Source organism: Capra hircus, chromosome 1 (genome assembly GCF_001704415.2).
Source record: "Capra hircus breed San Clemente chromosome 1, ASM170441v1, whole genome shotgun sequence".
NCBI lineage: Eukaryota > Metazoa > Chordata > Mammalia > Artiodactyla > Bovidae > Capra > Capra hircus.
In genome coordinates, this window is record NC_030808.1 from 85,768,534 (window position 1) to 85,783,439 (window position 14,906).

A 14,906-nucleotide genomic window follows, 5' to 3' on the forward strand; every position below is an offset into this window, starting at 1 on the left:
CTTTCATCAGTGTCATTTATAATAATACATAGAGGCAAGATGAAAGCCCAATTTTGGCTTAGAAGATTGAGAGTATTAAGTGCCCTGCAGTTTGAATATCTGTATTGTTTTAATGGCATCAAAGGGCACTTTTAATAAACCCTCCCAGTTTCAAACAGTTTGGCTATACAAATCTGAAAACTAGACATTTAAGACAGACACAAAGCCATCTACCTACTTGAACACTAGGAAAAATTCAATTTGTGAATTGCATATTTTTTTAAAGGCATCATATATTAACAATAGTATACAGTAATATAAATCTTTTCCCTAAATGCTTACATACCTAGCCCATTTTCATTAACTGAAGCTGTATCGGATTCAGTCATCCCATCCATCAGAACAGCATCTTCATCAGTCCTTCGTCTACGAGACCGCCTACGACGGTTAGTACTGTGATGAGATTCGCTGGCATCAGTGTCTGCAGTCTGATCTGATTCTGTATTATCAAGTAAGCTGTATGGATTGCTGTCTGGATCTTTGAGCACTAAATGCATGTCAGAGGCAAGAAATATTTGTTTAAGAGAGCTGCAGTTATTAGGAATGTTTTGACCTATATTGAACTATATCAATTAATAATAAACTTCCATTTCCCCCAATAAAAATACATCCTCTGTCTTCAGACAAAATGTTTTCTGTATCACTATTTTACCTGAAAAATAACAAATATGAAAAAACTTTAAATGGTGATGTAAAATTAAAACAGAAAATGAGTGAACACCTTGGCTTTCTATCATTTCTTTGACTTGTCTTAAAAACATATTAGGAACTAGTATACATGTTACTTTTTACATTCACATTCCTAGCTAATTCTGTACAGAGGCTAAAGAAATAAAAATGAAAACAAATATTCAGCTAATGTATTTCCAAATAATACTCAACACTTGCACTCTATGACATAACAGAAATTTATTATTACAAACTGAAGCAAGCAAAAGTCTACACAAAAAAAGGCAAACTAAAAAGTTTGAAATTCTAACTGGCTGTAGGAAAATGTGGGAATGAATGCTGACTAGTACTCCCATCTCCAGAAAGAAGAGTATAGGTGGGATATGGTAGGGTAAGAGTGGGAAAGGAAAGATTTGTAAGACATAAATTATAGGGGAAAAAAAATACCCATCTTACCTATGTGCATTATTGCTTCCAGCAATCAAATTATAGAAGAAATTCACCTAATCACGATTTTTCCTAAGTTTCCTTTGGTAACAGCTAGCAAGCTAGCATCTTTGCAAAAGACACTAAGTTTATCCATTAATCATAAACACTAGGTAAAGTACATTTACTCTGAAATTCCGCAAACTGTAATATTAAACCGTGGTAAAAGTGAGCAATGTTCTAAAATATAAAAACGATTTCCCTAAAAGTCTATAAAATGAACTTAGGACTTGAAGATTATCACTAGAACTAGAGAGTACTTTTTAAAAAGTTCTTTAAAAAATGTGATTTGATTCACTTTTTAAAAAAAATTAAGAGTGGTTTTCCTACAGATGCCATACAATAACTGTTATGGTTATATCCCTGATAAAATCTAATCCCTGACAATCTTTTCCCAACTCATTATGCTAAGCAAGAACATTCTGTCAACTCCTACACCACCACTTAAGTTATAGCATTTAAATTTTCAAAACAACAATGAGTAAAATGTTTCTTACAGTATCTCAAATCTCAGTCTTCTAGACACTCCTCTTTACAGGTGAATTTCTCAAACAATAAAAGATTTTTTAAAAAGGTGATTTCACAGTTTTTCCCTGTTCCCAAGTGGTGGAGTAGCAATAATGCTTTTCAGTTGTATAAAGAGGTATTTAGATCTCTCTATACATTAGAATTATCTGGGTCTCTCTGGGAAACAGAAATATATAATCCAAAAAATTCTAGAGGGGAAAAAAATTCTAATTACCTTAAGCGTTCAAAGTCTGAATATCTGACCAATGAAGCAGAGAAATCAGCTCCAACTAAAATTACTCTGATCTGAAAATTCTAGCTAAACTTTCACTGAGAGACACTCTATAGTGCCTTTCCTTATGTTGTTGTTGCGTGTGTGTGTGTGCGTGCATATATATATATTTTACTGTTTTCCTGAGACAGTTCAGCAAAAAGAGAAACTTCCAAAAACAGAGGGCGGGGGTCCTGGGAAATGAATCAACTTTTATAAAGTTATACTGTTTACAAAGAAAAGATTCTGACAGAGTATATAAAAGACTACCAGAACTGATGGAAGATTTGCCACCACGTGGTCCACCACGACCTCGACCCCCTGAAACACTTCTGCCTCTTCCTCCTGGGCGTCTCCTGCTGTCACGCTGATGCCGACTCTCTCGGTCATCTTCTCCTGCCAGTGACCAATCACTCAGCTCATCTTTACGCTCAGATTCAGTTTCAGATGGGTTAGACAGCTCAGAGTTTGTACCTTGGGAAAGAAGAGAACATAAGCCTACTATATTTCTATTTTAAAAAAGGAGTGAAAGTTTTCAAACAATTTCTTGCAAATCATTGTTTAAATAACACTGATATATAAAAATGAATTTAATATGGAAAATATTTTTTAAAAAATTTTGCCCACTTTTAGGTCTTTAACAAATTGCTAAAAAAAAAACAAAAAAAAAACACCCACTATCCAAGTATTTAAAAGCCAATTTAATGATACTTAGAAAAATGAGTAACAATTGTATTGTGTATTCTATCACTTGATTCTAAGAAGCATTTTTTTCCCCACATTTAACAGCTCTGAAATCAGGATATTTCTTACGATTGATTGTCTCATAAACTGGGAGTGCATTTTTAGTGACTGTACATAAAATTTATCTCTTTTGCGCAATAATGTCTTAAGTTAGAACAACACAATGTTTGAAATCACTGAACAAATGTTAGGTTGCTCTGGAAAAAGAAAACTTCAACATGACAATAAGAGATGAAGCCATTACCAGTGAGACAAAAATTCAGCATAACTTTGAAAGTTAACTACAGACTATTTCTAACATCCCAATGACTGAATTTAATACCTTTTAAAAATGTAGACACCACAAAGATTCTATAAAAGCCTACAATATCATACAATATCACAATTTCTGTGTCAGATTTATATGACCCAATCACTAACATACTCATTTCCACTTCTCTGTTAGCTCTGGGATGGCACTTTTTTATCCTTTCATCATAGAGATATCCTATGCTTTTCAGAAGTTCATTTTACACCACTTGGCTTTTACAAAAGACTTACACTAGTATTTGTTTTCACAAACCAAAAGAAATCCAAAGAGGATTTTCACTTTTAAGGGAAAAAAAGGGCACGAAGAGAAAATAGCCTTCAGTATTCACTTTGCAGCAAGCCACTGCAATTAAAAGAGGCAGCAAGCAGAGCAAGCAGTGAGAGCAGCATCCCCCAGCTCCTGCCTCAGGAACGAAACTCAGCATCTCAGCATCAAGCCAACATATCTTTGAACTGTACTGGTGAGCATCTGTGCTTTATTTTATTTCCTGCATCTATTAGCAAGATGTGTCCTAAAGTAATTGCTTCTTCACTTTATGCCATTTCAGCTTACAAAAGGTCTCCCAGGAAAACTACTTCCTGATAATGTGGGAAACTATATGTGCAAATCTATCTCCTTAAAATTAAAAGCCCAGTTCAATGTCTGTAGCTTCAGACCAATTTAACTGAAAACAGATATCTCCCCTCATCTCCTTAAAATTAATGTAAAATTAATACAGTATTGCCATGTGTTGTTTTCTTTTTCCAATGTGGATTTACCTCCACATTGGTTTACAGTAAAGGGGAGCTCTCTTATACCTCTAAATGCCCACGGAAGCCTAGCAATGCACATATCAATTTTCTCTTGATAAATTAATTTACTGCATGTTTATGAAGTTCTTATGCTAAACTCGCAAATAAGAACAATTTTAAGATAAACTAAAAATACCCTATATTAACTCCATAGTCATTTAATGATAAAAGCAAAATACAAGAGCTCTTCAAGGACTAAAATGTAAAGTTGAACAAAGCCTACTAAATTCCTTTCTCCTTTAAAGAGGACTCTTCTATCAGTCTTTTTTCTCCATATACCATATAGATGCAGCTAGTAATAAATGGATTAATTTAAGAAAAATGTAGCAAGTTTCTAGTACTGACATTTGCATCTTTGTTAAGATGAGTCTCATACTAGAATATGAATCAAAACACTTATTTTTCCAAAGGATAAGAAAGAATTTTGTTAACTGATGTCATGGTTTGGTGGAAAAAGGATAATGTATCATTTCATGAGTAGTTTAAAACAAAACAAAGAGGCCTTGGGAATTATAAAAACTTCTGTTGGATTTATTTACAAACCTACATACCCTGACTGAAAACATTACCAAATTTTAAGGTTAGATGAGTATCTCATTTTAAAAGGTTTTAACAAAAGTTCCTATCAAATTATCTTTAAAAATACAGTGTAGTATTTAACTCAATATCATGAGCAAAAAAATTTTCATAGTTTTAATTTAAATCTAGCATTCAAGATACTTATAGAAGGTATCTAAAATCACAAATAGGTTTCAGGACATAAAGAAAACTATTAATGTCAAAAACAACAAAAAAGGCTAATGAACTGGTAAGCTCTCCATTTTCTTCACATTAAACATTTCTGAGATGGCAAAAGTAACTTTGCAAATGCAATTAAGGTTAAGGAAACAGGTTTGGGGATTATTCTAGACTATTCAGGTAAGGCCAATTTAATCACATGAATAGAATATTTAAAAATATAGAGAACCATTCTCAACTATGGAAAACCAGAGAGGTGGCTGAATAAGGACTCTCTGTGATCTGTTGTTGTTTAGTCGTTAAGTCAAGTCCGGTTCTTTTGTGACCCCATGGACTGTAGCCCACCAGGCTCCTCTGTCCATGGGATTTCCTAGGCAAGAACACTGGAGTGGGTTGCCACTTCCTTCTCCAGGGGATCTTCCTGACCGAGGGATTGAACTCATGTTTCCTGCATTGGCAGGAGAATTCTTCACCACTGAGCCACCAGGAAAGCCCATCCACCTGTAATTACTGGCTTTTTTAAGATGGAGGAAGGAGGACCTAAGCAGAGGAATAAAGGCTGTCTCTAGAAGCTGGAAGTATCAAGGGAACAGATTTTTTCCTAGAGCCTCCAAAAGGGAATACAGACACGCCAACACTTAAGACTTCAGCCCAGGGACATTCACGTCAGATTTCTGACCTACAGAACCATAAGACAGTAGTACTGTTAAATGCTTTGAATTTTTAATTTGCTGTATAATCAACAAATCTATTGATAAATCAATAGATCTACTGAAGTCTATTGAAGTCTACTGAATAGATCTATTCAATAAATCTATTGAAGTCATCACAATCATTCCAATCTCAATTTTGTAAAATATAAATTCATGAATCCAGAAATTAGGGAGGGGGCTACAAGAAATAATGATCCATAAAACCAATCCAATTTGTAATGGCTCCAACAAATAAAAACTGTTTTCAACAGAATTTTAAATCAGATTTCACTAAAACTTCTAAAATCACCTTATGAAGATGGTTCACATTCTTTTAAATGAACATGTATGCTGAACTTAACATTAACAGCTAAAGCACCACATTTTATCAAATCCACCATGCCATCCATTGTAAGTCACAATATTTTTTTGTGCCACTTTAGAAAATCCTGCCAATTACAGTTCTAAGACAGCATCCATTGTAAAGCACATTGTAAGTTCAGAGATGTTAAATTCAGAAAATGTTTCTTATATAGATTATATATATATTCATCACCTTAAAAATCTTCTGCCATTAAGCAGACAGGAACATCTATAACCAAATTCAAATAATTTTTATTTCTCTGGAGCCCATTTGAGTTCAACAGCTATTTCAGAAAATACAATGTTACTAGTTCAAAAAGACTCAGAGGTAAGAGTGCCATCTACTGAACAATTTGCATATCGTTCTTCAATCCAAATGTTATTCCTCTACCTTCTTATTTAAATTTATTATCTACTATCAACAAAAGCATTTTGCCAAAGAGGGACCTCTCATCAATAAGCTGACTTCCCAGAGGCTTATAAAATTCTTGGATGAATTCATCAACCAAAAAGACAAATCTGATTATTTGCACTAAGTAATTAGTACCTCTAAAATCATTCAGTATGTACTTAATCTCTATTTAATTACTGTCTTTTGTATTAAATGTGTTTTCAGGACTGCAATTCTCAATCCTTCACATACCAAACACATTAACTGGAATTTTTCTTTTCAGGTTTCAATATACGGTTAACTTTAAAATAATGAGAAAGCAGGAAGGGAAAATTACCATTCAACTCTACAACAAATCAAATATTGTACCAAATGGACTCTGACATTGTTAGATGATCCTTCAAACATGAAATATGGATGTGGAATCTGTACACTATAAGCATTCATGTATTCGGTTTTCCCTAAATGCCTTCTATTCTGGAAAAGGCTTATGAAATATTTTCCCAAAGCAGTTTGGATGAGCATAGGGGAGTAAAGAAGAGAGAAGAGGAGAGGGAAGAGAACAGAAAAATCAGGTCACTGTTAAGATCCAAGTCCAAATGTAGAAAAATGGAACAACTCCAAAGCTGAAGAAGAAGTAAGAAATTTAGGATTAGAAAATTGTTGACCATCACCATCCATTGGCCCCTTCCTACATGGGTTAAATCTGATCTTCAAAATGAAATGTATTTTAGAAAAATGTTCATTTATGTTAATTAAGCTCTTTTAAAGCCATCATATTACTGAAATCCTGTATTTCACAAAATAATTGCAGATGTGAGATATTAATATTCAAAACTACCAAGTGAACCAATATAGTGTATTTTAAAAACTAGTACAGACTTGCTATATATAAACACAGCACAGTGACTAGCGTATTTTTTACTTTTACTTTTCCTAAAGGATAAGCAAAAGGTAAATCCTAGTAGTATCACGATCACCACTAGGTTTTTATTGGAAAATGTATATAATTGTACAAGGTAACTATCTGAGAAAACCAGTTGTATATATATTTAAATATTTAGAATAAACATGATCATGAGCTATAAATTTAACAAAAACATGTTTCATTTCATTACATAGCTACTTGAACACTACAAATCTTGTACAGTCATTAATACAAAATACAGTCACTACTATTAAAACGTGTACCTCAGAACTCTCTCCTACCCTCAAAACCAAGATAAAGTGATGAACTGAACAATAATAACCAAAATGTACTGGAGCACCTAAACTACAACTACTACCAAAAAGAAAAATTTTTTTTACCATAACCGGAGGTGTAATTAGGGCCCCGACGACCTCTGCCTCTTCCACTATAAGACCTAGAACCTTGTACAGAAGAGACGGTACTTTCATCAGTGGCATATCCTTTCTCTTTTTCAGGCCCTCTGGTGGAAGAAGGTCTGAAACCCATACCAATCTGTCGAAGCTGTTCATCAATCTGTAGTCGTTCCATTCTTAGCTGTTCTACTTCCTATAATGAAAATGAAAAAGGATAAATCTTACATGTATTTTTTTTTTCTTAAAGCCTAGGGTTGAGCTATAGTCTGGTCCTACCAGTGAAAGCAGCTGTGATCTTGGGCAGTTATTTGGCAATGTAGACTGTATTCCTAGTAAACATAATTTACAAGGTCAATTCACCAAACATTTACTAAATGCCTTAGCATCATGTGCCAACCATGCTAAGTACTACAGGTATACAATATAAAAAAGACAAGGACACTTCTCCTTCAGGGGAATGTTTACAGATGAGCATTAAAAACCCTAGGGGAAGGTTAACAGACAACTGTTGAAATAACCTACTTTAATAGCCAATTATCAGACCTAGTCCTTAAGGAATATCAAACTCTGCTAAATTAGGTAAAGTATCACCTATGACAGGTATTACTAATTAACTACTTTCCTATCAAAATAGTGACAACTGGGTTGTGGCCTAGCTGAACTGGTAGACTTGGTCATTCAGAGATTGAGGTCATTACAGAATGTGAAAGTAAGGTGTCTATAGAGAAAGCTCTTGGCTAAAAAGCAGTAGAGTACTGGAAAGACAAGTTTTTCAAAGAAAGGAAGGACTTAAGGGTGCTTTGAAAATATTAACATAACAATCATCTGAGTGACTAAAAGGAAAATATAACTAGAGACAGCAGTTCAAGTACCATAAACCAAAAAAAAACCCACAGCAGGAGTAAGAAGAATAAAAAATTACAATTGCAACTTAATTTATACGGCATTTCTTTTCCAAAACCTTTTCTCTTTATTAACCCAGACAGACTAAACAACAATGGTTGCTGCTGCTGCTGCTAAGTCCCTTCAGTCGTGTCCGACTCTGTGCGACCCCATAGACGGCAGCCCACCAGGCTCCCCCGTCCCTGGGAGTCTCCAGGCAAGAACACTGTAGTGGGCTGCCATTTCCTTCTCCAATGCATGAAAGTGAAAAGTCGAAGTGAAGTTGCTCAGTCATGTCTGACTCTTAGCGACCCCATGGACTGCAGCCTACCAGGCCCCTCAGTCCATGGGATTTTCCAGGCAAGAGTACTGGACAACAATGGTTAAGAGTTATCAAATGATATATAAGGAGGTAGTTCATGTGATTCAGAGAGTACCAGTAACCATCAGGTGCCAACTCTGCTAAGTGCTACAGGTATACAATATAAAAAAGACATGGATTCATCTCCTTCAAGGGAACGTTTACAGATGAGCATTAGTAACCAATAGAGTCCACATCATTCCCGGTTCTATCTCCTATTTGCAACAAATTTAAGAGTGGGCATGTCTTAAACAGAAGGAAAGAAATATAAACGTTCAGAGGGAAAGAGAAAAATGTACATGAGGCCAATTATTTTACTATGGCAAAGGATCTTTTAATATTTTCACACAGAAAGGAAAAAAAAGGGAAATATGAAGCTGAATTAACAAAAATTAAGATTTAGAAGTTTACTACAAATACTAATATAAAATTAAAGTTTAATGTGTGGAGGAACATGATATAAATATGAATACTATACAAACCTTTAGATAAGCAATATGATACTCTAAAAGCACTTGCACATTTCCAATGCTTTCTTTAGTGCCAACAAATACAAATGGAACCATTCCCTGTAAAAAAACACAACATCCCAATATTTAGTATTTATGTCCTCTAATTCAAGCACAGCTTTTAAGTAAATTAACCAACTTTCAAAGAAATTTTCCATCAAACTGGAATGAATGTACAGATTAGATGTATTTTTAGTAGTGCTTGCCTTAAAAACATAATAAAACACAATGGGCAGGTTATCCCTGTAATATAGCTCATATAGCAAAACTTTCAACATCTGTAGGTTGGAAGTACTTCGTGACCATTAACAGAAGTATCATGTACAAACTTTCAATATTTACAGTGTAAAATAAAGAAATTACTGATATGGGCAAATAGTCACCTTAAATTATTAAACCAAATGAAAGGATTAACCCTGACCTGTTTTACTTAGTTGAATTTCAAAAGACGGTTTTAAAAAGTGAGAAAGGAAGTAAGATACCTAAATGATATTTGGTTTTTTTTCTTTAAAGAAATAAATTTTCAGCTTCCTATTGGCTAAAGAAAATCAACAGTCTAAGGAAACTCACCCAATCATTTTCAATGTCCTTCACTTTCTTGATTTTATAGAATCATTTCTAACAGTTATTTAAATAACCTGGCTTAAGAATTTTGGGTTCTAAAGACAGAATTAAGTGTGGCTTAACTTTTTGTTCTATATAGGAAACCACTATGTGACTTATTTTCAAAATAATTTTTAAAAAATTTAATTAGTGAATTTTAGTATGGGAAATTAAAAAGAAGAAAGGCACCAGGGCAGGTGCTAAAGCTACAGTACAGAGTGCAGCTATCATGGAGCTTAAAGTTGCAGCGACTCTAAAAGAAGTAATTCCAACTAGGAAGGTATGAACAAGGGACTCTAACCCAAGCTTAGGAAGTGAGAATGCCTTGAGTTATCCTCAAGAATTCACATGCAGAAAACAGAGGATGCAAAGTGAACAAAAGATGGGAGGGGAAAAAAAGGAGCTAGAAAGTTTTAATCCATAATGTAACTCTGGGACTATATTATTTATGGTCGTTTTAAAGAAATATCCCAATTCTACAGATGGGGAAAAAATGTGCTCAAAGTCATAAAATCAGCAATTAACCCAACCAATTTCGTATCCAGTTACCTAATTCCAAATAATACCCACTTGTTAACTGCCATAATCTATGTTAAAGAAAAAGGTAAAGAGAATCACAATTTCAGAAAAGGTACTAAACATTCCTGTAATAATCTCATCGTAAAGTATTTGTGGAGGTGATGGAATTCCAGCTGAGCTATTTCAAATCCTAAAAGATGATGCTGTTAAGTATGCCAGCAAAATTTGGAAAACTCAGCAGTGGCCACAGGACTAGCCAAATGTCAGTTCTCATTTCAATCCCAAAGAAAGGCAATGCCAAAGAATGTTCAAACTATCGCACCATTGCATTCATTTAACACATTAGCAAAGTAATGCTCGAAATCCTCCAAGCAAGGCTTAAGCAGTATGTGAACCAAATAGATGTTCAAGCCGGATTTAGAAAAAGGCAGAAGAACCAGAGATCAAATTGCCAACATCCCTTGGGTCACTGAAGAAGCAAGAGAATTCCAGAAAAACATCTACTTCTGCTTCCTTGACTACTCTAAAGCCTTTGACTGTGTGGATCACAATAAACCATGGAAAATTCTTCAAGAGATGGGAATACCAGGCCACCTGACCTGTCTCCTGAGAAATCTGTATGCAGGTCAAAAAGCACAGTTAGAACCAGACATGGAACAATGGACTGTTTCAAAATTGGTAAAGGAATACATCAAGACTGTATACTGTCACTCTGCAGTACATCATGTGAAATGCCAGGCTAGATGAAGCACAAGGTGGAATCAAGATTGCCAGGAGAAATATCAATAACCTCATATATGCAGACAACACCACTCTTATGGCAGAAAGTGAAGAGGAACTTTCAGAAAGTGAAGAGCCTTCCTGATGAAAGTGAAAGAGGAGAGTGAAAAAGCTGACTTAAAACTCAATATTAAAAAAATGAAGATCATGGCATCTGGTCCCATCACTTCATGGGAAATAGATGAGAAAACGATTTTAACAGCAAGAGACTTTATTTTCTTGGGCTCCAAAATCACTGCAGATGGTGACTGCAGCCATGAAATGAAAAGATGCTTGCTTCCTGGAAGAAAAGCTATGACCAACCTAGACAGCATATTAAAAAGCAGAGACATCACTTTGCCAACAAAGGTCCATCTAGTCAAGGCTATGGTTTTTCCAGTGGTCATGTATGGATGTGAGAGTTGGACTATAAAGAAAGCTGAGAACTGAAGAATGGATGCTTTTGAACTGTGGTGTTGGAGAAGACTCTTGACAGTCCCTCAGACTGCAAGAGATCCAATCTGAAACTCCCAATATTCTGGCCACCTGATGTGAAGAACTGACTCATCGGAAAAGATGCTGATGCTGGGAAAGACTGAAGGCAGGAGAAGGGGAGGAATAGAGGATGAGATGGTTGGATGGCATCACCAACTCAGTGGACATAAGTCTGAGCAAGCTCCAGGAGCTGGTGATGGACAGGGAAGCCTGCCATGCTGCAGTCCATGGAGTCGCAAAGAGTCGGACGTGACTAGTCGAACTGACCCCACATAAGCCAATATCAACCTCCAGATTTATTTTCACGTTAAAATTTGGTTATTTAGGCTTTTGGCCTTTCTTTTAAAATATTAAAAGATATAGCAAAACAGAATACATACATACCTACACAGCAACCAGATTAAAATTAAACAGCATTGGTTTCTTTTATAGAAAGGCACAGTGTGCCCTCCCCTTCCTTTTTCATCCCAATCTGTTTGATAATTTACATAATCTACTTGGTATCTTTTAGCATTTAAATTTTTTAATTCTGGCACAGAGATGGGAGATAAAAATGACCAAAACTACAAAGTAAAGTGTACCAATTTATGAAGGACATCCTAAAACAATCAGCTTGCAACAAGGTGGTAAATACTGGAAAGCAGCTAGAATATGTCAAGCTAAGGGAAGATTAGATATTAGTATGAAGCTAAGATATTTATAATTGAGTCATTTAATGACCCTGCCCAGTAAACACCTTCATCTTCAGACCAATTTTAGCCGGCAGTTATAAGCCAAACTGTTATTGTTGTTTAGATGTTAAGTCATGTCCAACTGTTCTGCAACTCCATGGGCTATAGTCCACCAGGCTCCTCTGTCCATAGGATTTCCCAGGCAAAACTACTGGAGTTGGCAGTCATTTCCTCCTCTGAGGCTCTTCCCAACCCAGGAATCAAACCTGCATATCCTGCATTGGCAGGCAGGTTCTTAACGACTGAATCACCAGGGAAGCCTGGTATGCCAAATGGGTCACCATTATTTTACACATTAAATATATAAACAGAGACGGTGTCAATTATAATAGTATGACACCCTTGATTTTAATGGGGTCATCACCCACCCTCCAGGTGGGGTATGGTGTTTGCTTAATATGAAGTTAAAATTACTTAAGGTTTAAATCAATTTTTAAAGCTGTGTAAGATGTAATCAATCTACAAGTACTCATTTGCATAACAGTCATTTGTTTTTCCTCATTCGTTTTTATCACCACATTCTAACTAATTAAAAGAATCAAGGAAATGGTATCTTTCACTGGGATCTTTACAACATCCAATATGTGGTGTGAGGCTGTTTATCTTAGCAAATATCTTCAGTTTCCTCCATGTGTCTCTTTAAAAAAAAAAAAAAAAAAAAAAAAAAAAACACTTACTTTGTCCAATAAGAAAATGAACTCCTCAGTTACCCACTGTGCAAAACTGAAGAAGTTGTGAATGTACTGCTTTCTGGGAGATAACTTTGGGGGTGGGGAAGGGGGAAGTCTTTGCCTTATATTCAGACATATAACTATATAGAGTTGACCACTAGAGCCACAAAGGCTAGTGATGCTTAAAGTGGTGGATAAGAAGTTTAAAAAAAAAAACAACAAGGTGGACAAGACATTAACATGTAACAAAAAGACTGAAAAAAAATTTCAGAAAGTTGGCATCAGCTGCTGCTGCTGCTAAGACGCTTCAGTTGTGTCCAACTCTGTGTGACCCCACAGACAGCAGCCCACCAGGATCCTCTGTCCCTGGCATTCTCCAGGCAAGACTACTGGAGTAGGTTCCCATTTCCTTCTCCAATGCATGCATGCATGCTAAGTCACTTCAGTCGTGTCCAACTCTGTGCGACCCTATGGACAGCAGCCCACCAGGCTCCTCTGTCCAAGGGACTCTCTAGGCAAGAATACTGAAGGGGGTTGCCATCTCCTTCTCCAATGGCATCAGAATGACCAACAATGTTAGAGCTTAAAGATTTCATTTAAGAAATGGTCAGAGCTTACCAAAAAAAAAAGTCAAAGAACCGTTATTAAGAATTCCTTCACAGCCAACTGTTTTGTTTAGAGTACCAAAATCTTTATACTCTAAGTACAAAAAAAAAAAAAAAAAGAACTGATAAGATTATCAATCTTAATAAAAAATTGGCCTTTTTACTGAAGCACTGAGAAACTTAAAAAAAAAATTTCACTGCAGAGGGAGAGTAGTTCACAGGATATAACTTTCTTAAAACAATTTTTAAAATATAAAAGAATGGGTGGGGGGCTGGGGGGGGGGGGGGGACACAGGCAAATTACATTTTAAATACTTACATCTTCTCTAGGTAGTTTATTTTCATTGTCTCCTTCAATTCTCACCCGAACCACACCAGATTTGTCTACTATTTCTTGAATAACTTTGCCATTTTTCCCAATTACTTTTCCTTTAATAAGAGAAAACATATATAATAATAAATTAAAAACCAACACTGCTATCATTTCAACATCAGCCCAAATAATTTATGACTTGCTATCAAACTATGAAAACCAAGCAAAACTGCATCTTTTTATTCTCAATTAACTCACCCTAACGACTGAGAAACATATCCTTGGTATGAAACCTCCTTCTCTTCAGTATGGCTAAGGTTGCTACTGTTAACTGAGAATAACTCTACTCATGTGTAAGATATTTTCAAAGTTCAACTATTTTTTAATATGTCCTATACCATTTTTATATTTTTAAAATATCAAGTCCAACCCACTTATTCTAAAAGCTTGAATTATATAAATGAAGGCAAAAAGAAAACTTTTATTTTGTTATTAACTACATCAATTTGTTTACATTTATGACACATTACATATATTATTATTCAAACAACTAACAATGTCATCAACTTGGCTTTTATTTTCAAAGTCCTACTTAAAAGACAACTGTGACTTGAAGATTCTTTTAAAATGAATATTCTCTTCACTGAAATAAAATGTTTACATTTAACAAGTATTACATTTTACACCTATAAGTGTTTAAAGTACTTTAGAACTATACAACTACATACAAAATGTATATGGGTTGCGTCTTCCTAGATATGAAATACTGTGAAATGACACAGAATTCAAATTATTTACCTTCTCCACACTTAACTTGTTAAGTCTGTCAAATAACAGAGTATCTGACAATTAGAGGAGAAACTAAAAGGAGGATATGAAGATGCTCTTCACTTAGGGAACTCACTTTTTATAAAGCTAATATACATCCATAAAATAACAAAGCAATACTGGGTAGTGTTACCTGGTAACAGAAGTAAATGTTCCAGTAACCATTACTATAAATAGATGTATACTAAATTAACAGTAACATCTTACTTGTTATTAAGTTCAAATCCTCAGTTAAAATGTTACACTATACCAGCAATCTATTTCCACAATAAATTAATTTTGGCTGACACAGGCTATAATGTAAGT

At 35.0% G+C, this 14,906-nt stretch overlaps 1 protein-coding gene across 6 annotated transcripts in view; it reads right to left on the minus strand.

Annotated features, from left to right (window-relative positions):
• Positions 1–14,906, minus strand: part of FXR1 (FMR1 autosomal homolog 1) — a 72,930-nt gene that overhangs the window by 8,815 nt on the left and 49,209 nt on the right. For 3 of the 6 annotated variants that reach the window (XM_005675223.3, XM_005675227.3, XM_005675225.3), the window contains exons 10-15: positions 13,779–13,888; positions 9,050–9,136; positions 7,460–7,517; positions 7,310–7,372; positions 2,243–2,446; positions 326–526 (exon numbers count right to left, since the gene is read on the minus strand). In XM_005675223.3, the coding sequence (XP_005675280.2) occupies positions 326–526; positions 2,243–2,446; positions 7,310–7,372; positions 7,460–7,517; positions 9,050–9,136; positions 13,779–13,888 (723 nt within the window). Of the gene's footprint in view, positions 1–325; positions 527–2,242; positions 2,447–7,309; positions 7,518–9,049; positions 9,137–13,778; positions 13,889–14,906 lie in introns of all 6 variants that reach the window. The other 3 variants (XM_013964234.2, XM_005675226.3, XM_005675222.3) reach the window with 1 other exon arrangement.